This window comes from Mustela nivalis (genome assembly GCF_964662115.1).
Source record: "Mustela nivalis genome assembly, contig: HAP1_SCAFFOLD_2779, whole genome shotgun sequence".
NCBI classification, from domain to species: Eukaryota; Metazoa; Chordata; class Mammalia; order Carnivora; family Mustelidae; genus Mustela; species Mustela nivalis.
Genome location: NW_028133886.1, coordinates 18,103 through 43,051, shown reverse-complemented (window position 1 = coordinate 43,051; position 24,949 = coordinate 18,103). Strand labels below are relative to the sequence as shown.

The 24,949-nt window shown below is 41.0% G+C and overlaps 1 protein-coding gene across 1 annotated transcript; it reads left to right on the top strand.

Annotated features, from left to right (window-relative positions):
- Window positions 1–933: 933 nt before the first annotated feature.
- Window positions 934–21,358, top strand: GMEB1 (glucocorticoid modulatory element binding protein 1; the record flags this gene model as incomplete). The annotated part of the gene is made up of 8 exons (XM_082751260.1): window positions 934–1,046; window positions 1,739–1,863; window positions 2,905–3,008; window positions 6,336–6,493; window positions 9,611–9,742; window positions 11,074–11,211; window positions 14,965–15,087; window positions 18,114–21,358. Coding segments are annotated over 8 exons (1,594 nt in total), but the record flags the coding sequence as incomplete, so codon positions are not given.
- Between the last annotated feature and the right edge of the window lie 3,591 nt (window positions 21,359–24,949).

The following is a 24,949-nucleotide window of genomic DNA, read 5'->3' as shown; positions in this document are numbered from 1 at the left end:
GGGCTCAGTCTCACGACCCTGAGATGCTGACCAGAGCTGAAATCAAGAATCCTGTGCTTAATGACTAAGCCACCCAGGCACCACAGAAGGTAGAAACATTTTACAAAGACTTTCCCTAAGTGATACTTCTAGTTAATGCTAGTTACTTTGGGCATAGTCTATCTCTCTGTCTCTGTCTCTCTCCTTTTTCTTTCTTTCTTTTTTTTTTCACTAGGCTCTGTTCATATCAATAGTTTGATTATGACCATTTGAAAAATGCTAAAGTGCTAAAGAAAGACTGAAGTATCTAGATTCCAACAAAGGACATCAGCTTCTATGGTCAATGATCTTTTAAAAAAAAAAGATTTTTTAAAGATTTTATTTATTATTTATTTGACAGTGAGAGTGAGGGAGAGCACAAGCAGGGGTAGCAGCAGGCAGAGGGAGAGGGAGAAGCAGGCTCCCTGCAGAGCAAGCAGCCCCACTTGGGGCCCAATCTCAGGGTCCTGAGCAGATCTGAACAGAGGGCAGATGCTTAATCAGCGGAGCCACCCAGGTGCCCTGGGTTCTTCCTGTCTTGAATTGTCCAACAATATTACTTTTTAGTCTTCTTAGGATAATTCTATAATATAACTTAATCTTATACTTGAAGCAATATTTTATGTCATAAGCATTTAAGGTATGAAGGGAAAAGTCTAGTGTGAAACAGTAACAAGTGGTGATGTAAAGACAGTAGCAAGAGGAACTTTCCTTTGAGGTGAGAAAGTTGTTGATTCATGTCCATGGTGTAGCTGCTAAGTAGTCCTGGGTAGCTTGGAATTTAAATACAATGGGAAACTATTAAAGCACTAACATAGAGTTGTAAAGTATATTTATTTTATTCCTTTTGAGATAGATTATAACGAATTTCTTAACCCCATGCTGTGAATATTAATTTTTTCATGATTTATGTAGTTTGTTTATCGATGGACACTTTTACAACAGGATTTATGAACCTGGGTCCGAGAACAACACAGCAGTTGTGGCAGTAGAAACTCACACGATTCACAAAATTGAAGAAGGGATTGGTAAGTCTTTTTGTTATTCTGGTATCTTTGATCTTAGCTTCCTTGGTTGAGATTTCTTGCCTTTTGTGCCTTATATTTTTCCCCCAGCCCAGTACGCCCTACCAGTGCTGCATGAGTTTGATGATGGTGCATCTAGAGACACCACTGACTAGGCCTGTCAGCTGATTATTTAACATCAGTTTGCTAGGGTACTGAAAAGATTTTTCATCTTCAAAAATTCCACAAAGAAATTAGAGCCTCAAGGTTGATCTGTCATGAGGGAAGTTGCTGATTAGGATGTACGAGGTGTTGATTGGAAGGCAGTCAGTGGAAAGAAACTGAAAAAAAAGTTTGAAACTAGACAAGCCAGAGTTTAAATCCTGCTTTCTCACTTCTTAGCTATATGCCTTGGGAAAGTCACTTCAACTTTCCGAGTTGCACCTACATACATCGGAAACAATTATTGCCTCCCAGGATTGTTGTAAGAACTAAGTAAGATTAAGCATGTAAAAGTACATAGGACAGTATCTTGGATGTAGGGTGAGCTTGGTAAGAGAGCTGTTATGTCAAACTTCTTCCAGAAGATTCCAAAATGATACCAGCCAATGTGAACTGTTAGCTACTCCGAAGAACCAAGAGACTAGAGATTTTGAATTAAGCTTTTGGGAAAAAGCGTTCAATAAATAACTGATATATATTTTTTTTATTTTCAGATGCAAGCACTATAGAAGCAAATGAGGATATGGAAATTGCTTACCCCATAACTTGTGGGGAGAGCAAAGCCATTCTCCTCTGGAAGAAGTTTGTATGTCCAGGAATAAATGTGAAGTGTGTCAAGGTAATTGCCTTTTCTCCTTACTGGGATCTGTTTGGGGGCTTCTTGTTTTCAAAGAGTATACTTTCAGTGCCTCTTCTCTCTTGTCTGCCATATCAATGTTTTCAATTTTGTGGCTATAGTCCCTATGATGTCACAGAAAAAAAAAAGGGCTTTGGAGTGAAATTGGCCTGATTCAAATTCCAAGCAGAACACAAGTTCTGTGAGAGCTGAGAACTTGGATTGTTCGCCAGTGTATCCCCAACACCTAGATGCTTGGCATCTTTATCTATAAATGTTTGTTAAATGAATGAATTCATTCATAGAGAGTCCCGTCTCTATGACTGGGTGACCTTGAACAAGTTAATATTTCAGAGTTAAAATGAGAATAATGTGTTAAAATATGAATAATCGTATGTTAAAATATGGATAATCACACTGTACGGTTGCTAGCAGATAAAATGAGATAATATATGTAAAAGGCCTTATAGAAGTGTGCATTAGAGTTTATTGAAAATTATTACTGATAAAACTAAATTCTCATGAGAGCACAAAGTGGAAATAATTGCTTATTCTGTGTCCTTTGGTAGCCACAGCAGTACCAATGGATGGTAGTCACCATCGCTGGCATCATCCTAGAATCATTAAGGATTACCGAGTTTTGAGGCTCTGCAGTGATAGTGGTTTCTGTGGTACTTATTCTTTCCACCACATCCTGAATCTTGTCATTAGAGCTTGGTAGGTTGCTTCTGTTTATTTAAATAGCCTTTGCAACATTGGACCCAAGTGCCTGATTTAGGGCATGAATGGATTTTAGATGCTAATCAGTATATTAATCTCTGATCCTCCTCCTGTCTTCTGTAGCTCTGTACCAGGACAGGGCACTGTGCCCAGAGAAGGATCATCTTCTCTGGCACAACAGGGCAGGAGGCTGGGAGATACAAGGCTATGACTTAAGATGCCATCTGGGTATTTTTCATATGTAACAAGTAGAGATACTTTTCTCTTTCTCTTGACCTGCCTAAGTTGACCTTGGGTTATTTGGGACTTTTCTTTTTACTTTAGTTCAATGATCAGTTGATCAGCCCCAAGCATTTTGTACATCTGGCTGGCAAGTCCACCCTAAAAGACTGGAAGAGAGCCATTCGTCTGGGTGGAATCATGCTCAGGTGAGCTTTAATAACAAGCATGTACCGGGGTGCCTGGTTAGGTCAGCTGGAAGAGCTTGCAACTCTTGATCTCAGAGCCCCACATTGAGTGTAGAGATTGCAAAGAAAATAAAAAATAAAGCAAAAAACAAAAAAGTGCAAACCTGTTGTTTTGTTTTGTTTTAAAGGTTTATTAAGTTATTTCAGAGAGAAAGAATGCGGAGTGGGGGATGGAAGGAGAGTCTTTTTTTTTTTTTTTTTAAGATTTACTTGTTTATTTTAGAGAGAGAGAGAGAGAGCATGAGAAGGAGGAGCAGAGGCAGAGGGAAAGAGAATCTTAAGCAGACTCTGCTGAGTACAGAGACTGTTAGAGGGCTCGGTCTCATGACCCTGAGATCATGGCCTGTGCTGAAATCAAGCTGAAACCAAGAGTTGAGTGCTTAACCTACTGTGCCACCCAGGCGCCCCTCAGCACATATATACCCTCCAGCTGACTTTGGAACACTAAATCATGGTAGAATACAGATAATTCAGGATTTTCTCTTTAATTCAAAATTTTTATTCCCTCAAGAATTGGCTCGTGCAATCCATGTATTAACCTTCATCAGCCAGTTCTTAAAATCACTGTGAGAAAAGGAAGATTGACTTGAATTCACTCTTCCCAGCATTTAGGGCAAATTTTTTCTGATGTCAGGATGTTTGGATCCTTTCTGGGCCAAGAAGCTCGGGGGTAGATGACAATCCTACTTGAGATCACCAAGTACAGGCAGGGCTAAGCCTGGTGCTGAGGAAGCATGCCGACCGCAGAGAAGTGTAGGCTGGTTGACAAGTTCTGTGATAATCTGGTAAGACAGAGGCGCTGTTGATAAGTCACCATCATGTTCAGTAAATGCAGTCCTTGCCATCAATATACCACAGAAATAAACTTCAGAATGTGTAATATCCTCACCCCCATCTTTATGCAGTAAGCTTACTTTTATAATTTTCCTCCCTCTGGAAAGGGAGGAACATTAACATTAACGTTAATTAGTGTTCCTTGAACACTCGCCTATTGATGGATTTTTGTGGTCAGGATTGGAAAGTTCCTCGCAGAACATGTATCAACACCCTTAAGAACATTTTACCCATTGTCTTTAATTCTTTTTAAGGACTCTGTCCTAAGAAAAATCTATAGTGCTTGTAGAGATTCAGGCATAAAGACATTTATTGCAACATTGTTGAAAATTATAGTCTGCTTTAGGGGCACCCGCCTGGGTGGCTGAGTCAGTTAAGGATCTGCGTTCAGTTCAGGTCCTGATCCCAGAGCATCAGTCTCCCTGCTCTTTGAGGAGCCTGTTTTTCCCTCTCCCTCTGCCCCTCCTCCCATTTGTACTTGCTCTAAATAAATAAATAAATAAAATAAAATCTTAAAAAAAAAAGAAAGTTATATTCTGCTTCAATATACAGTCAATATACAATTTCTAAAGAAAATTTGTGGCTCATCTAAACATATATGAGTATATACTATGAAATATTATGAGATTATTAAAATATTTCTAAAGAATTTTTATAGGAAAAATGCATATGATATAATGAAAGAAAGAAAACAAAATATAAAATTGTGAGCGCCTGGCTGGCTCACTCAGTATAGCATGTGACTCTTGATCTTGGGATAGTGAGTTTAACCCCCATGTTAGTTGTAGAGCTTACTTTAAAAAAAAATACATGTATAGATGGATACAAATATATAGAGATATATAGATATGTAGATATGTAGGGGTACCTGGATGGCTCAGTCGGTTAAGCATCTGGCTCTTGATTTCAGCTTAGGTCTTGATTTCAGGGTTGTGAATTCAGGCCCCTCATTGGGCTCCATGCTGGGTTGGGAGCCTACTAAAAATATATATATGTATGTCAAACTGTGATTTTAGTTATGTAAAAAACAGACCTACACATATACACATAAAATTTAATGGAAGAAAATATGCCAAAATGTTAATGTATCTCTGTGTTGTTGGATTTTTTTTAAAGAGCAGTGGTTTTCTTTATAGTTTTATGTATTTTCCACTGAGAATGTTAATTTTTTCTTCACACATTATTTTATTTTTTAAGGTTTTATTTATTTATTTACTTGACAAAGCGAGACGCAGTGAGAGAGGGAACACAGCAGGGGGAGGGGGAGAGGGAGAAGCAGGCTTCCTGCTGAGCAGGAAGCCCAATGTGAGGCTCGATCCCAGGATCCTGGGATCATGACCTGACCTGAAGACAGACACTTAACGACTGAGCCACCCAGGTGCCCCTTCACATATTATTTTATAGAGAGACATGTTTTTTTTTTTTTTTAAAGATTTTATTTTTTTTTTATTTGACAGACAGAGATCACAAGTAGACAGAGAGGCAGGCAGAGAGAGAGAGGGAAGCAGGCTCCCTGCCAAGCAGAGAGCCCGATGCGGGACTCGATCCCAGGACCCCGAGATCATGACCCGAGCCGAAGGCAGCGGCTTAACCCACTGAGCCACCCAGGCGCCCCTAGAGAGACATGTTTTTAAAAAAGAAATTATTCTAGATGATTTGTATGCAGAAATCAGTACTTAGTTAAAATTGGGAAAGAATACTTATAACTTTCATTATTGTTCTTGGCTTGTTCCTTTTGCCCAGAAAAACAAGCACATGCCAACTTTCCTCAAATGTAAGAAGGAATCAGAATGCCTAAAAGATATTTAGTGAAAGCTGAGTAACGTTATAACATAGAGTTTACTATAATTAAGATAACCCATGGCTTTGCTCATGGCCTATAATAACAGTGTCTTGTGAATTCAGTTATAAGGGCATTTTATAGTGGGGATTTAGTATAATCAACTTTGCACTGTATTTATAGGACAGTTGTTAGCCTTTTTTTTTTTTTAAAGGAAAGAAATGTGCTGAAGTTTTGTCTCCAAAAGTGGCAACAGATCTTCCTGGTCTAAGAATACTAATACATCAGAATCTCATCATAAAATTCTCAGTTATGCTGGGATATATGAATTAGTCTTTTCCCCTTTTGGGTTTGGTTTCAATGAGATTCTATGGCGATACTCAGATGTTGTCAGGAGTGTGTCCCTAGCTAAAGCTTGGTGATAACGGGAAATGAAACAATACTCATAATGATCAGACTAGGGAGGGAAGAGGAGTACTTGTAAATGTGGGCAGGACCAATGAAAATTTTATAATCCCAATTAGAATTTTTATAACCTAATGACTTTTAATCCTATTAGGTTTCACTAATCTATGGAATAGATACAACAACTTTGTTTCTATTTGTCCCTGAGGCCTAGTTCCATCTAGATGTAGTGCAGGCTGAACTGGTACTTCTTGTCTCCCCTTACACAGGAAAATGATGGACTCCGGACAGATTGATTTTTACCAACATGACAAAGTTTGCTCCAATACCTGCAGAAGCACCAAGTTTGATCTTCTGATCAGCAGTGCAAGAGCTCCAGTGCCCGGACAGCAGACAAGTGTGGTGCAGACACCCACTTCGGCTGATGGTAGGGGGTAGGAAACCACCTGAAAACCCAGTGTTTTTTAGTAACATTTTCCCCCTTACTTCTCTCTTGTGTTTCTTAATTTTAATTCTCATGAGCATTGATGTCCTTGTAAAGTATGCTGATCTTGGGTGTGATTCCGTACTTTAGAAACAGATCTCTTGGTTTTCTCCCAGATGATTCCTGTTGGCCATACGTACTTCCTTGTTTCTTTCTAACTACATGGTAAAAATTAGAAAGATGGTTCAGGGGAGTTGGGTGGCTCACTCAGTTAAGAGTCCCACTCTTTTTTTTTTTTTTTTTAAGATTTTATTTGTTTATTTGACAGACAGAGATCACAAGTAGGCAGAGAGGCAGGCAGAGAGAGAGAGAGGGAAGCAGGCTCCCCGCCAAGCAGAGAGCCCGATGTGGGACTCGATCTCAGGACCCTGAGATCATGACCTGAGCCGAAGGCAGCGGCTTAACCCACTGAACCACCCAGGCGCCCAAGAGTCCCACTCTTGATTTCGGCTCAGATCACCATCTCAGGGTTGTGAAATCAAGCCCCACGTCAGGTCCTGTGCTGGGTGTGGAGCCTGCTTAAGATTCTCTCTCTACCCCCCGCCCCCCATGCTTGTTCTCTCTAAAGAAAGATGATTCAATGGTTATTATGTTTATTCAGTGGTCTCACTTTGGCAGGCAAGAATTCTACCACTGAACCACCAGTGCCCCACTGACTTTGGTACCACTTGGCATATCTTTGAAATTAGATTGTTTTGAAAATCCTTTGCTCTACTGGTGGTCAGGAAGGAAGGTAGAATGATGAAGGGTATTCAACTGTTGAGTTGAGATGTATCAAAGATAATGTATGGTTGGCTGGACTGGACTCTGGAGAGTCTGCTGCTGTACAGATCAGAGAGCTCTGCCTGGAAGGGATCCACAAAAAGCTTCCTCACAAATGAGGCAAGATGGGCATATGCTTAACTTCAGTATTGTTTACCTTGGGAATAGAGCTCGTTGCTCTTCTCTGGGAAAGATAGAGCCATGTAAAAGATGATTGTTAAGGATTCAGTTAGTCCAGGGGAGCCTGACTGGCTCAGTTGGAACAGTGTGTGATTCTTCATCTTGAGATCATGAGTTCAAGCCCCACACTGGGTATAGAGATTACATATATACATACATACATACATAAACTTAAAAAAAAAAAATTCAGTTAGTCCAGTTAAGATTCTTATCTCAACTACTTTCACAAGACTTAAAAATATGCCTGATAGAGTTGTAAGGACACTAACGGATTTAAGGGAAGTACCATGTTTTAATAATGACCGCTAAAGGTTTCTCTTGGTCAGCCCTAATACTCTGTTAGTAACCACTGGGTGAGAGGAAGCCAGATCTCTTAGAACCTATGTTCCCTTCAGGAAAGTATAAAATATCTAGCAGTTTGAATTTTTGGTCCTGGGTGTCTTTCACTTGAAAAGTAAAAAATGGGGCTCCTGGGTGGCTCAGTGGGTTAAGCCGCTGCCTTCGGCTCAGGTCATGATCTCAGGGTCCTGGGATCGAGTTCCGCATCGGGCTCTCTGCTCGGCAGGGAGCCTGCTTCCTCCTCTCTCTCTCTGCCTGCCTCTCTGCCTACTTGTGATCTCTCTCTGTCGAATAAATAAATAAAATCTTAAAAAAAAAAAAAAAAAGAAAGAAAGAAAGAAAAGTAAAAAATGCTATGAAATTTTTTACTTACTTTTTGTTGGCCAAAACTCCACTAGTTGATTATCCATATCAATATTACTTTTTTTTTTTTTTCAAATATTTATTTATTTATTTATTTGACAGACAGAGATCACAGGTAGGCAGAGAGGCAGGCAGAGAGAGAGGAGGAAGCAGGCTCCCCGCTGAGCAGAGAGCCCGATGTGGGGCTTGATCCCAGAACCCTGGGATCACGACCTGAGCTGAAGACAGAGGCTTTAACCCACTGAGCCACCCAGGCGCCCCTCAATATTACTTTTTTGCTTGATTATTAATATCCTCCAGCATGTGGAGTCCATTCTTGTCTATATATCTGTCTGGATCAGTTTGATTTCTCTCCATTCTCTTTGTTTAAAATCTTTTTTTTTAAGATTTTATTTGACAGACAGAGATCACAAGCAGGCAGAGAGGAGGAAGCAGGCTCCCTGCTGAGCAGAGAGCCAGATGCACGGCTTGATCCCAGGACCCTGGGATCATGACTTGAGCCGAGGGCAAAGGCTTTAACCCACTGAGCCACCCACGTGCACCTAAATTTTTTTTTTTTTAAGATTTTATTTATTTGACAGAGAGCACAGCAGGGGGAGTGGCAGGCAGAGGGAGAAGCAGGCTTTCCGCTGAGCAGGGAGCGGGATGTGAGACTTGATCCCTGGACCCCAGGATCATGACCTGAGTGGAAGGCAGACGCTTATCCGACTGAGCCACCCAGGTGCCCCTGTTTAAAATCTTAATATATGAGGGGTTCCTGGCTGTCTGAGAAGAGTATGTGACTCCTGATCTCGGGGTTGTGAGTTCGAGTCCCATGTTGGGGTGGAGAGATTACTTAAAAAAAATAATAATAATAAAATAAAATCTTAATAGATGATGTTAATAGCACAAGTTCTTTTCCTCTGTGAATCTGCTATTCATGGATCTCTTGCCTGATTTTTTTGGTCTCATTTCTCTTGCTTTCTCATACATAGCCTGATAATTAAGCTATAACAACTTCTGATATTCTAGATGGTTAGTGTTCTTGGCTAAGCACCATACTTTTCTCTTAAATTATTTCAGATCCTCCACATCCTCGCTAAGTCTGGGGCAGACAGCCCAGCAATCATGCTCACCTTCCATCTTTTTAAAAAATGTAACCGCTCAGGAAGCAGATTGCTCTTTTGTGATATTATAAGTTATCTTTCCCTTTCTATTCAGAGTAAGAAGAAAGCATTTTCTTTTCAAAGACAGGTTTTCTTTAGAAAATCCAATATTCATCCTGGTTTACCAAAGATTCTAGTTTTTACTATATGGACCTGCAGGCAGAAAGCCAGAATATTAAAATAACAGGGTCTCTTTGGCTGTATGAGATAAAGGATAGCTATGACTTTTTCATGAAATTCACTGGATTTACCTCTAATGGACTGCTTTTAGGTAGCATCACACAGATTGCCATCTCAGAAGAGAGCATGGAAGAGGCAGGGCTGGAATGGAATTCCGCTCTCACTGCTGCTGTCACCATGGCTACAGAGGAGGGTGTGAAGAAGGACTCAGAGGAAATTTCAGGTACTTTTCTTTGAGCCTCAGATACCTTGCAGGGTCTTGGGACCCTTCTCACCATTATGATCATGGACACAGGAGGTCTCTTAATTACTTAGTGGTTTTTCTCATGCACATTAATAATTGTAGCTGCAGACATTTTATTTTAATCCATTGCAACAACAGCCATGCACAGTCACATTTTGCATAGGAAGAAATTGAGATTCAAAAAATTCAGCAGCTTGCCTCAGACCAGCCACACAACCAGCAGTGTCAGAGCTGAATTCAGCTGTTTGACTCTGTAGTCAATGCTTTTCATCCTGTCACACTGCCTCCAACTTTGGAACGTTTCTTAGATAAACCAACCTGCAAGGTGTTAGAAGGAAAAATTAGGTAGCAGGTGGTGTAGAGGATGGTGACTAATGATGATTCACTTAGAGGGGGCCAAGAGGGGTTTCACATCATCCTCCATTCATTAATTCATTTGAAAAATATTTATTGCTGCCTATTTTTAGTTGGCTCCATTGCCAAGATAGGTGAAAAGACAAAACCTCTGCCCTCAGAGAGCTTATCGTCCCACCGACTCAGCTGTTTTATTTTATTTTGTAAGTATAGGACTAGAGGGAATACAGTTGCTCCTTGAACAAGGTGGCAGTTTGGGGCACCAGCCTCCTGTGCAGGGGAAAATCCCCTGCCCTCCCCCACCTTAACTGTAAATCTTACCAATAACATAGTTTGGTAAAATGTTAACATGTTTTGTATGTTATATGTATTACATACTGTATTCTTACAATAAAGTAAATAAAGAAAGTGTTAAGAAAATCATAAGAAAAGAGTTGTTTAATTTAAAAATGATGAGTACGTGAGTACATTTTTTTAATTCAAAAATGATGAGTGCAGTACATCACTGCACTGTATTTATTGAAAAAAAATCTGTGTATAAGTGTACCCTCACAGTTCACACTGTATTGTACAAGGCTTGCCTGTATATCTTTAATGTCTTTATTATTTAACTTTTAAGATACTAAATACTATTTAATTTTAAATTAAATTATGTAAATAAATAATATTTAATATTTATTTATATCTTTATTGGAGGAAGATAACCTGCTCCCTACAGCCCGAGCCATGACAAATTAGAGCAATTATCCCAAGTACCTACGTTGCTGAAGAGGCCAAATAATTGGTTAGCAACTTAGAGGGGCAGCTAGTATTCCAAAAACTTCTTCATTTTTCCCAGAAATGGCCCAACAAGAAATCATTTCAAATTGAAATAATTTTGAGTTTAATTTGTAGAGATGTATCTAAGTATACGTAGCATCTTTGTTTATCTTCTTGTCTTATCCCTCTTGTGTCAGAGGACACTTTGATGTTCTGGAAAGGAATAGCTGATGTAGGGCTGATGGAAGAGGTTGTCTGCAATATACAGAAGGAAATAGAGGAGCTACTCAGGGGAGTTCAGCAGCGACTCATTCAAGCTCCCTTCCAGGTAACAGGTAAGTGCACTAATTCCAACAACAGTGGTCATTTTATTGAACACTAACAACTGTAGGCAGATCCTGTTAGTTTCATGAAAACACTGGGGTGTCAGTATTATTATCCCCATTTTACAGATTAGGAAATCAAGGCTCATAAAAGTTAAGTTACTTGTCCATACTCGATAATAAGTTTTTGAACTCGGCTTCACAGGTAATTTTTGCCTTTATAAATGGTGCCAGAAAGCAGGCTCTCTCTCTATTACATATAGATAGGTAGAGTCTGAAAATTGGAGAAAGCTACCTGGTTTTAGATGAGTCTCATATATATCAGTTTAGGGTTTCCAGAACAATTGTGTGCACTTACAGCTCTTTCCAAATACCCATAGGGTACTTGCTGCTGTGCATAATGTAAAAGGATGCTCTAATCATTTGATACAAAAGGGTTGTGATGACAGGCATCTGGCTGGCTTAGTGGTAGAGCATGTTACTCTTAATCTTGGGGTCATGAGTTTGAGCTCCACATTGGGGGTAGAGTTACTTAAAAAAAGAGTCATAATATGGGGCGCCTGGGTGTCTCAGTGGGTTAAAGCCTCTGTCTTCGGCTCAGGTCACTATCTCAGGGTCCTGAGAGCAAGCCCCGCATTGGGGAGCCTGCTTCTTCCTCTCTCTCTGCCTGCCTCTCTGCCTACTACTGATCTCTGTCTGTCAAATAAATAAATAAATCTTTTTTTTTTTTTTAAAGAGTCATTATAATATCTCATAAGCTTGTGTGTCAGTGAATTCCTAGATTTGTTATTTGTGTCTTACTACCTCTCTATAATTCATACATTATATAAATACACTTAAACTTTACAGTAGAATCTTTTTTTCATATTCTTGGAGGGGAAAAGGCAAGTAATTTAGAAAGCAGGGATGAGTCTTTTAGGGTGATCAAGGAAGGACTCCCTAAGGAGGTGGCTTTAAGCAGAGACCTGAATTGAAGAAGCTAGCCATGTGATGAGCTAGGAGAAGGAACTTTTCAGGTAAAAGGAACAAAGACCTTGAAGTTGCAATGGGCTTCATAGGTTCAAAGAATTATAGAAGCTCTGAGGCAGCCACAGTGGACGAGGATATAGGAGAGTGATAGGTGATAAGGTTGGAGAGGAATAGAGAGGACAGTTTAGTTATTTTTTTTTTAAGATTTTATTTATTGGGGCGCCTGGGTGGCTTAGTGGGTTAAAGCCTCTGCCTTCGGCTCAGGTCATGGTCTCAGGGTCCTGGGATGGAGCCCCACATCAGGCTCTCTGCTCAGCAGGGGCCTGTTTCCCCCTCTCTCTGCCTACTTATGATCTCTGTCTGTCAAATAAATAAATAAAATCTTTAAAAAATATTTTTAAATTTAAAAGAAAAAAAAGACTTTATTTACCTGAGAGAGAGTGAGAGAGAGAAAGCACAAGCAGTGGGGAGAGGGAGAAGGACTCGCAGGACCCTGGGACCATGCCCTGAGCCGAAGGCAGACACTTAACTGAGCCACCCAGGTGCCCCGAGAGGACATTTTAGATAAGCTTTGGTTAGAACTTTGGTTTTATTTTAAGGTGATGGTAAGCCATCATAGTTATTTTGAGCAGGGGAGTGAAAAGGATTTATTTACATTTTTATAGTTTTATGTAGTTGTATATTTTTTATTTTATTTCATTTATTTTAAATATTTTATTTATTTATTTGACAGAGAGACATCGAGAGAGGGAACACAAGTAGGGGGCTTAGGAGAGGGAGAAGCAGGCTTCCTGCTGAGCAGGGAGCCTGATGCGGTGCTCCATCCCAGGACCCTTGGATCATGAACTGAGCTGAAGGAAGACGCTTAATGACTGAGCCACCCAGGCACCCCTATTTTTTATATTTTTAAAAGATCACTTCAGTTGCATGTGGAGAATAGACTGTATGGGGCAAGAAATCAGTTGGGAGGGGTGTGTGCTAGCTCCAGTGGTGGAAAGTGCAGCTCTTTTTTTTTTTTTTTTTTTTTAAGATTTTATTTATTTGACAGAGAGAGAGATCACAAGTAGGTAGAGAGGCGGGGCAGCGGGTGGGGGTGGGAGCAGGCTCCCCGCCAAGCAGAGAGCCCTGATGCGGGGCTCAATCCCAAGACCCAGAGATCACGATCTGAACCGAAGGCAGAGGCTCAACCCACTGAGCCACCCAGGCATCCCGAGAGTGCAACTCTTGATCTTAGGGTTGTGAGTTCAAGCCTGACATTGCGCATGGAGCCTACTTAAAAAAAGAGAGAAGGAAAAAGGAATCAGTTGGGAGATTCCTAAAGGAATTACTCCAGGCAAGAGATGATGGTGGCATGGATTAGAGTGGATAGTGGTAGACCTGGGAAGAAGTGATCTTACCGGGGATATATTTTGAGTGTGGAGCTGACAAGTTTTGCTGAGGGACTGGATGTAGGATAAAAGAGAAAGACAGAAATCCAGGATGACTCATACAATTTTGACCTGAGCCATGAATGGTAACAACATTTCCTAAGATGAAGATCACTGTGAGAGTTGTAGTTAGTACAGTTAGTACTAGTTAGTACTAGTTAGTACTAACTAGTTAGTACTACTTGTTGTTGTTATTGTTTTTAAATAGACCCCATAGCCAGTGTAGGGCTTGAACTCAGAACCCTGAGATCAAGAGTCACATACTCTAGAGACTGAGACAACCAGGCACCCCTCAAAGTTAGTTTTGACTTGGGGCACCTGGTTGGCTCAGTGGGTGGAACATGTGACTCGTTATCTCAGGGTTGTGAGTGCAAGCCCCATGTTGGGCGTAGAGCTTACTTTAAAAAAAAAAAAAAGAAAAAAAAGTAGTTTTGACTCGCTAAATGATTATGAAGCCTCCAAATGGAGATGTTACTCAGCTAGATGGAGTATGAAATCTGGCATGCGGGAAAGAGGTTAGGGCTGGAGATCTGCATGTGGGAGTTCTCAGCATGTACATGTTATTTAAAAGCATGGAACTGGATGAGATGATTGTGGAAGAGAGCTGTAGGTGGAGAAGTGGTCTGAGTTAAGGAAGTAATGACCACAACTACTGACAGTGCTTTCAAGAAGTTTTGTTTAAAGAGGAACAGAGATAACACTATGAATAACATTGCATGCCAGTTCCCATGTTTGACACTTAAAATATGCTGTTTCTTAAAAAAAACAAACAAACAAAAAAAAACTCGATTTATTTGAGAGAGAAAGAGAGCAAGCAGGGGGAGCAGTAGAGGGAAAGGGACAATCAGACTTCATGCCAAGGGCAGAGCCTGATGTGGAGCTCGACCTCACAACCTGAGCTGAAATCAAGAGTCGGACACTTTACCAACTGAGCCACTCAGGTGCCCCTAAAATACGATATTTCTAATCTTCATGTCTGTCTTGCCAGGTAGGTATTATTAGGCCTTTTTGTCTCAGATGAGAAAACTGAGGAGTGAAATGACTTATCTAAGTTCACACAGATAGGAGGAAACCATAAAACTGAGATTCAAACTTAGCTCTATCTAGAGTGACCATGTTTTCTAAACCACAAGTCAGAACTTATAACCAGATGCAAGATTTTTTAAATTTTTATATTTATTTATATGGAAAGATGTGTAAGTTATAACAAAGTTAATTATACATGTGATAAATCTTTACCAAAATTTTTTAAAATGCAATTAGAATAGTATCATCATTCCTGGGTTGTTTCATATTTATAAGCAGTACAACAGAGAGCTGGGGAAACACTTCTTTTTTAACTTGACAGGCATGTCTTTGTTTTAAATAGATGCTGCTGTTCTCAACAATGTAGCACATACATTTGGCCTAATGGACACAGTGAAGAAGGTATTGGACAACAGAAGGAACCAAGTAGAGCAAGGAGAAGAACAGTTTCTCTATACTCTGACAGGTGTGTATAACTTGTTTCCTCTTAGATGATATTCTACTAATATCCTTGAGTCTTGCCATTTCTTTGTGGACTTCTTTTGGGACTGGCTTCCTTCCTTCTGTCCTGTTTTCCTTCCTTTCTTCCTTTCTACTTACCTACCTGCCTGCCTTCCTTCCTTCCTCATCATGGTCCTCCTTTCATATCTTGGAGGATTAAGATGTCTGCTCAGTTGCTCCATTTATTCAGTAATATCAATAGTGACAGAAGAAAGAAATTGGCCTTTGTTTTTGTTACATTATCAGTATTGCATCTTTTGATAATTATAAATTTATCACCTTCTCCATTATTTGTGGTATTCAGAAATTATAAGCACATGAATAATTTAACTCTTTTTATCAAGTACTTAATTTATGCTGTCTCTGGAATGACCTGGGTGGCTCAGTCGTAAGCATCTGCCTTCTGCTCAGGTCATGATTCCAGGGTCCTGGGATCCAGTCCTACATCAGGCTCCCCACTGGCTTCTTCCTCTCCCTCTGCTACTCCCCCTGCTTGTGTTTTCTTTCTCTCTCACTGGCAAATAAATAAATAAAATCTTTAAAAAACAAATTTGCACTGTGTCCAAACTAGGTTGTGGAAATACAATGTTGACTAAGACAGCTTCACACTCTTCATGGTGTTTAAGGAACTCAGGGGAAAGCAGACATAGAAATACGTGCAAAAAGTAGTCAGCTTTGTAACTGAGACATATAATGGGTATGGGGGAAGAACAAAAGGAGTTGTCACTTATACCCAGAGAGAATCAAGAAAAGGTTTTGGGTAAGGTGGGTGAGAGATACAAAACAAGTCAGAGGTATGGACTATATCACCTTTGAATGATGCAGAATATATTATAGTTAGTCCTTAAGCCAAGAGGCAAGATTATTTGGTAAGAGAAGAAAAATTTATGGTTTTTTTGTTTGTTTGTTTTTTAAGATTTTATTTATTTATCCGAGAGAGAGAAAGAGCGAGCAGGGGATTGGGGCAGAGGGAGAGGCAGGCTCCCTGTCAAGCAAGGAGCCTGACATGGGGCTGGATCCCAGAACCCTGGGATCAGGACCTGAGCTGAAAGCAGACACTCAACCAACTGAGCCACCCATGAGCCCCAATATATGTTGTCTTAAACTTAACCAGTATATATTTTCAACTCAGTTTACTGAGTATTATGAGATTCTTTTCATTTGATCCTCCTAAGAATGTTAGAGGCTATTGTCCCTGTTTTATAGATGACCTAGTATAGGCACAAAGAGGATAAATATTTGCCTTGGGGCCACATCAGTACTTGGCAGTGAAGCTTGGAATAGAACTTGGCTTTCTTACTCCTAATCCAATGCTTTCACCTTGAAACTTCACACTATTCAAAAAAATGGTTTTTGTTAGGAATGTGGGCTTTTGGCTCTTTGTCCGTATTTTTTTTTTTTTAAGATAGGTTTAATCATAGTACACATAAAGTTTTATTTTCTGCTTTTTCCACTGTGACATATTAATATTTTTCCAAGTTGCTACACAGTACTTTACCTAGACATTCTTCTAAGGATGACATTTAAATTTTCAGGTTTTTCTTTAGTAGCTTATTTTGTTGCAGTGAACTTGTATGAATATAACTTTTTCTTTTTATGTGCTTTTAAACTACTTCCCAGAACTAAGTTTCAAGTTAAATGGTATTGAAAATTGTTTTATGGATATTTATGACTTGTTGCCAAATTTCCATACCAACATTGGATGTTGTGATGTATAATAGTCTCTGATTTAACTTTCTAAAAAATTATAGATGTAATTGTTAACTTCTTCAAAGATTTTATTTATTTATGAGAGAGAGAGTGCACAGCATGAGAGCATGAGCAGGGGGTGGGGGCAAAAGGTGAAACAGATTCCCAGCTGAGCAGGAAGCCTGATATAGGACTTGATCCTGGAACCCTGGGATCATCACCCGAGCCAAAGGCAGATGCTTAACTGACTTAGCCACCCAGGCGCCCCATGTAATTTTTATCTTCTTGAGGTTTACATTTCTTTGACTACTACTGAAAATGGAAAAAAAAATGCAGTATTTTATAACGTATGAGGCAGTATTTAAAAATTTTGAGTGAAAAAAAATTTTTTTTTAATGTGCTCTTGATCCCTGCCTACTCCTTTGATTCTCAGCAAGGAATTGATTTGCTCTTGGTGTTCCATAGGAGCAAAGTGCTCTCCAGATGTAACTGATTATTGAGTGCTTCTCAGGTACTAAGAAGTAGAAGAAGTTCTGGTCTAGAACCCGACTCACTAGTGGTCACCAGGGCTGGATTGTACATTGGGAAAGGGATAGTGATAGGCATATTGTGATGGAAAAGCCAGCAAGTTGGCCTTCAGAAGACTTTTGTCTTGGCCCAAACTTAAGACTTTAAGTAAGTCACTTTACCTCTCTGGGTCCCAGTTAAAAAAAATGAATGTGTTAGTGCTCTAAGGCCTCTTTTAGTGTTTATAATTCTTAGGGACTTCCTCTGTAATTTTCTGTAGACTTCTCTGGGTGCTAATGGTAGACGAAGGCCATTTGGTAAACTAAGGTCACCAGCAAGGTGATCCTGCCTTGAAGGACAATTTGGGAATCACTGCTTTTTTGGAGCAGCCATTGTAGTTCCTCTGTAGGTCCATGTTAGTTCCAGAAGGATTGTGCAAATATTCCTTATTATCATCTGGAGACCCAGGCAGGGCATCTATAAGCCACAGGATCAACAGCAGGCTTCTTTGGTTTGCATTTTGGTGACAGGTGACAAAATACCACAGGAGCTTCTAGGACTGGGCTGTAGTAGGATCACAGCCTGAAAATGATTCTGAATTGTTGCCTTGCCTATAGTCACACAATGAAATGTAGTTGCTGGAGGGATTTTAAAAATCATCCAGTTTTGTTTCTTGTTTTGAAAACAATGAAGCTATATAGTGGCAAAGCCAGGGCAAGACCTCAGGTTTCCTGACTCCATTCACTGTTCCCAAGAATATACTTCTCTCCACACAAAGTCTGTCTTTTCTTCCAGAGTTGGAACGCCAGCTGGAAGAGCAGAAGAAGCAAGCTCAGGATCACAGGCTGAAGTCCCAGACGGTTCAAAATGTGGTACTGATGCCTGTGAGCACTCCTAAGCCTCCAAAAAGGCCCCGGCTCCAGCGGCCAGCTTCCACCACAGTCCTGAGCCCTTCTCCTCCGGTCCAGCAGCCTCAGTTCACAGTCATCTCCCCAATCACCATCACCCCAGTGGGCCAGTCATTTTCCATGGGCAATATTCCAGTGGCCACCCTCAGCCAGGGCTCCAGTCCTGTGACTGTTCACACACTGCCTTCTGGCCCTCAGCTCTTCCGCTATGCCACAGTGGTCTCCTCTGCCAAGAGCAGCTCCCCAGACACAGTGACCATCCACCCCTCGTCTAGCTTGGCACTGCTAAGCTCCACCGCCATGCAGGATGGGAGTACCCTGGGCAACATGACCACCATGGTGAGCCCCGTGGAGCTGGTGGCCATGGAATCCGGCCTCACCTCAGCAATCCAGGCTGTTGAAAGCACCTCGGAGGATGGGCAGACCATCATTGAGATTGACCCAGCCCCAGATCCAGAGGCTGAGGATACTGAGGGCAAAGCAGTCATTTTGGAGACAGAGCTGAGGACTGAGGAGAAAGTTGTGGCTGAGATGGAAGACCACCAGCATCAAGTCCACAATGTGGAGATTGTGGTCTTAGAGGATTAACTGGGGATCTCGGGGCCAGGAGATATGTTTTGGTTTGGAATTTTAATTATTTGTTTATTTTTATCATTGTCCCACTCATTTCCACATAGGATCCTTTTTTTTTAAACAAAATCTCTTTGTTGTAACTGAAAATGTTGGGTACCTCCCACCCCCTTATTGAAAAATGGACAAAAACAAAGCTGTCCTTCCAGAAGTTGAGAGTAGGTCACTCAGTATCCTAATCCTTTTACACCAAGAAAGTTACTTCTTTTAGGGTAGGCATCAGGATAATCAGAAACCCTGTCCAGAAAGCCCTTTCCAGGCTAGTCTGTCTGTGTACGCATGTGGTTTTAGTTTTGTAAAGATGCATTGACCAAACTCTGGAATGCAGATCTGACACTGGAAGGCAGCGCACCCACACATGGAAGTGGAAGGATACTTTTTTTGTGTCCTGGAAAGGACCCTCAGAGGCCGCTGCAAAACTGAAATGAAAGAAAAGTTGAACTGAACTTGGAGGGGAAGGTGGCATACCAGCAGCAGCTTAAAAAGGGAAGTGCTTTGGCCAGGATGGGGCAAGGAAGTTATCTTAGCTCCAGAAGTGCAACTGATGCCTCTTGATATCTCGAAGGGTTATTACCACGGTGCCATTTTGAGAAGAGGCCAGAAATAAGTGGAAGGGTACATCTCCTTGGACCAAGTGGCATCAGGGGCCCAGGGGCCTGTGGCTTTGCAGAAACAGGAATCCCTGGTTGTCACAGCTGTGCTTTGTGATCGAAGCTCACCTTCCCTCCCTTCCCAACTTTGTCAAAGCACTTAACCCTCCTACATTAGGATCAGTCCATTCATTTGCAAATATGCGATGTGGTGTAAATTTCTCTGGTTCTTGGACTGTGGCTGTCCTGGGGGTGGGGCTCCAAGGCCATCATTTTTATTGCATGACTCCAGGCGCAGGGAGTTCCTCATCTAGACCAGCTGCCCTTTTTGGTGGGGCCCTTTTTTGGCTTTGGAACCAAAAGCAGCCACTCATTTGGTGCTTCCTCTTGTTCTACCCTCCATCCCTCAATTGTTAATGGCATCTGTCTCCTGGATCCCACGCTTTTCAGCTTTTTGGCTGATTGGAGAACAGTGACAGGTGCCTGCCTGCCTTCATTCTCTTTTAGATTCATTTATACCATTTATACCACAGATGTTTCTGTGAGATATTAAGCTCATAAAAAAAACCTTAGGCTTTGCAGGGAAGACTCAACAGCCCCGGCCTATCCTGAGGCACTGAGTAGATGTCTCCTCCTGAGCAAGCTGGACTCCCTGGGAAAGAAGCATTGTCTGCAACATTATATTATAGGAAATGTACCAGGAATGTCAATAATAATATCTTGGGGGGTTATTATTATTTTTATAATGTTGTTTGTATATTTAGAGCTGGGCCATTTTCCGTGCTGTGATTCCTGCTCTTTGACCATCTTCAGTGTTTGGGGCAAGAGTGGATCCTGGTTTTTATTTCTTTGATTGCATTGTTTACTGCACTAGGACAAATATAGGGAAACTGCAGACAATTTAAAGGAAAACAAGGTCAAAAAAGAAAGCACACACCTTAGGAGTGGGAAGCTTTTTTTTTTTTTTTTTTTGTTTCTGGTTTTTAATTAAAAGCAAAACTTTGACCTATAGTTTCCTTTTTTTTTTTTTTTTTTCCCTTAAGAGAAGGCACCCACCTGAAGCCATGTTTCTTCCAACAGATGTTGGAAACCCTTCTGTCAAGCAAATGAAAACTGTTCTGCCATCCCTCAGATGGCTTTAATAGCTAGAGAAGCCCCTCTAACTTGGGAGGGCCAATCTTAACAAGCCTTAAGGGTTAAATTTCTGAACCCCATATAGTTGTGGCTCTGAGCTTTAAAATTGTATGGGGTTTTACTTTTCTCTTCAAAATGTTTAATAGATGTAGCAATCAGCTTAGAACAAACCTTTGGCCCTTTAGTGAAGGAATTGGCTTTTATTATTACTTCTTTAGGTTTTCTGATGGTACATAAACAAACCCAGAGTTTCTATCTAAGCCTAAAACTGCTACTTGAACCTAGAAAGGCACATGTCATGTGCTTATCATGGTTTTTAGGGACACTTTTCTCTTTCCCAGAGATGGGAGGTCCAATTCAGGACAGAGGAGGAGCCCTGGAGAACACCCACACACTAGCTCAGGTTCCTTACTTTCCTCCTTCAGCTGTCTGTAGTGTTTTAAAGTAGTGTGAGCATCACGGTTCCAAAGTCAAGAGATCTCCTCCTCCTGAAGACAGAACCTGTTTACTTTCACTATCTGAATATTCTGGCTGGTGGAAATACATGAGCTTTGTTGTTTTCCTGGTCTTCCAATAGCCTGTCGTTATTGCTAGCTGCTGTGTTCCCGGTTGTTGAGAGGGGGTTTCCTCAGAGCCCCGGTCTAAACAATCTCAGTGTGAGAAATATGCAAGCCATTGGTATGTGCACAAGCAGTTGCAATGAATCATTCCTCAGGCTGACTTGGCAGTAGCCATCTATATTTCTGTTCATTCATTAAATAAACATTTATAAGTACCATCTACGTGCCAGGCTTTGTGCTAGGCACTGGCAGTACAGAGATGAAGACAGAGTTCCTACCCTCAAGGACTTCATACTTCAGAGGTTGTCTGGAGTGAAGAACTATGTTTCAATATAATTGGTTTCTTTTGTAACCCTATGTATTTTATTTCGTGCATTGAAAAACATTCTGAAAATTGGTCCATAGGTTTCAGCAGACCATAAAAAACACAAAAAAGTTAAGCCTTTTCTAGTGAGATACTGAAACATCATCATGTTGGGGTTAGTGCAGCCACGTAGCTACAGGGTAGGAGCTGAGAGAACAAAGGATCAGGCACCTAACCCGGCATGGGGAGGTAGGTGGGTACGGGAGTACTTCTGGGAGAAGGTGTATACTCAAGCTAGTTTAGGCTAGGTTTTTTGGTATTAGGACAGATCATTTTGGCTAGGTTTTTTGGTAATCCATTTTCAAGTAGTGGGGCTTGCTTATATAAGAGGGGAAAAAAGTCTTTAGTCTCTTGCTGCTTCTGCCTGCAGAGCTAGGCAGAGTCAGCAGCATGGGCAGTCTCCCAAGAGTACCCCACTGGAAAAAGCCAAGTCATGTGTTAGCTTCTCTGAGTTTCCATCAGAGGAATCCAGTGCCCAACTGGAGTTTAGCTGGTAGAAGGTAAATGGCCCCAACCTTCCTGCCATGTGGTTTCCACAAAGGCCTTGGAGTCATCTGTGCAACTGTCTCACTGGTTATGTCCCTGCCTTGTTCTTTTCCTCTTTCAATTTCCAGACTCCTTCCGTGCTCTCACCCCCAAAACAAAACAACTCCCAGTTATTCTAAAGTAAAAAATGGACAATGTACTTGAATATTCAAGATTCAAAGCCACTTCATGTGAAGTTTCTTTCCTACCTCTGTCTACATTAGGGAAGGAACACCAGTGTTAATACAAATACCTTGGAAATTGATACTCAGTTCAGGTGGTCTGACACTCTTTTTAGTGGTGCATTTTATCCCATTTCATGAAGGGCACTAAGGTAAGTGTGGTGGGAAATACTGGTATTGGTAACATCTGATTATAAAGACAGTATAATCAAGCATGAAATATGCGATTACTAGTTCACTGAATTATAACTGGTCCAGGTTTTAGTACTGTTAGGAGGTCAAAAGCATAAACGAAAGGTTGATTTCTGAAAATGGGCATGAGGTTGTGATTCACTTTGGGCAATGCTCTTGAGCAAAGAGTCCTCTCCGAGAAGAATGTCACAAACTAGGCTAGTCCCTGCATTTTCAGACAACTTACCTAGTACAGTTGTTCACAGATTTCCTCACCCTTAACATACCTCTTGGGGGAAATTCCTGCATGGTCTAATGTATTACAGTAAAAACTGAGGTTGTTGCACTAGACAAGGTATTGGTTCTGTTAGATTTAGACTCTGCCCCTGGAATTTCTCTTAGGCAACCCTAATTGAACGCTTTTCAAGACTCCTTCCCAATCCAGGAACAACTTTCTTAGTCCTGATATCTATAATTTGACTTCCTCTAGAAGGTTCTACTTTCCTCTAACTTCCTTACCTATACTCCTCCTCCCTAGCCCTAGGTTTTAGGAGCCAAAGTTGATTTGCCTCCTAAATTCTGCCATGTCAGTGATTCTTTCTACCATGTCAGTAACTCTTGAGAGAATCATTTTTGTCAAGGGACCCTCAAGACCCAAACCTCAGCATACATCCATAGTCGGCAGTCTAAACCTAAAACAGTTTCCCCAACTCCATCAATCACCTGAATTAAAGCACCTTTGGGATGTTCTTGTGCAGTGACTATCTAAAACTTGTCTTTTTGGTGGGGAGTGGGGGGGAAGGCACCTGGGTGGCCAGTAGGTTAAGCATCTGCCTTTGCCTCAGGTCATGATCCAAGAGTCCTGGGATCAAGCCCTGCATTGGGTTCCCTGCTCAGAAGGGAGCCTCCTCCCTCTCCCTCTGCCCCTCCCCCCAACTCATGCATGTGCACTCGCTCTCACTCTCTCAAATAAAATCTTAAAAAAAGATTTTAGTCATTTATTTTTAAAGATTTTATTTATTTATTTGGAAGGGAGAGAATGAGAGAGAGGACATGAAAGGGGGGAGGGCCAGAGGGAGAAGCAGACTCCCCACTGAACAGGGAGCCTGATGCAGGACCAGATCCCAAGACTCCAGGACCAGGACCTGAACCAAAGGCAGTTGCTTAACCAACTGAGTCACCCAGGTGCCCCAAGATTTTATTTTTAAGTAATCTACATCCATCGTGGGTCTTGAACCCACAACCCTGAGATCAAGAGTCACGTGCTCCACCAACTAAGCCAACCAGGTGCCCCTAAAGCCCATCTTTCATATCCAACTGATTCTCTACCTATGGGCATGGCCCAGGCTAAGACATTCCTGTTTCCTGGATAGATAATTTCGGTCCAGTATGATTCCTACTGCCACTTCACAACTACCTGAAATTTCTGTTAGGTTTTATGAGCCTCTCAGCCTATAGGAGACTACAGCCTACTTGGAAATTGCCTCTGGGTTCTCCTCTTGCATCTATGGTTTCCAGTTCTGTACTTTTACTGATAGTTATGGCTAGCAATATGGTATATAGGAATTTGCTTTTCTAGTTTGAGAATAAGAATGAACAATAGTATTGTATCACATCTAAGGGTTAATGTGAGCTGGGCAGTGACCCAGAAGGAAAGACAAGTTCCTCAATGGACTCTGTAGGAGCTTCTAAAGAAAGCATATACAGAGAGGGTTTAGTTGCATTCTGAAGTATATGTTTATGTTTTAAAAACTACTCTGCTGTTTCCTCTGTATTACAGAGCAAACTGGAAGCCCAGAGCCCTGATTCTCCCGAGACTTTGGCCCACATTTTTGTTTTAACTTTTTATGAAATATAAATGCATACAGGAAAGTGCACAGATGACTGTACAATTTGGTAAAGTTAAACTGAACACACCCATTAAATCAGCTACCAGATCAAGGAAAAAAAAAAAAAATACAGTGCCTTACCCAACCAGGATAACCACCATATGCTCTCCAACACCATAGCTCAGTGTTACCTGTTTTTGAACTGCTCTGTGACTGGCCTATTCTTTTCTTTTCTTTCTTTTTTATTTTCTCTCTTTCAAAGAGATAATGCAGGCACCAGCACACACATGGGGAAGGGGAGGGGCATAGGGAGAAGGAAAAGGGAAAGAAAATCTAAACCAGGCTCCAGGTCTAGCATGGAGCCTGATATGGTGCTCAACCTCAGGACCCTGAGATCATGACCTGAGCCAAAATCAAGAGTCAGACCCTTAAAAGTGACTGAGCCACCCTGGCACGTCTAGCATTTTCTTATTCAATATTATGTTGTGAGATTCACCCATGATGTTGTATGAAGTTGTAGCTGGGTCCTTCTCACGGCTGTGCAGAAACTAACTGTGTCATAGCTGATCCATCCTAAGGATGGGCGTTTGAGGGGTTTCCAGTTGGAAGTTATTATAAATAGTGCCTCTGAACATTCTTGTCCATGAATTTGATGAACATACATATGTATTTATGCCTTTCAAACATTAGGACAGTTCGCATGAAAAATTCAAGAGAAAATTTTTCTTAAAAAACAAA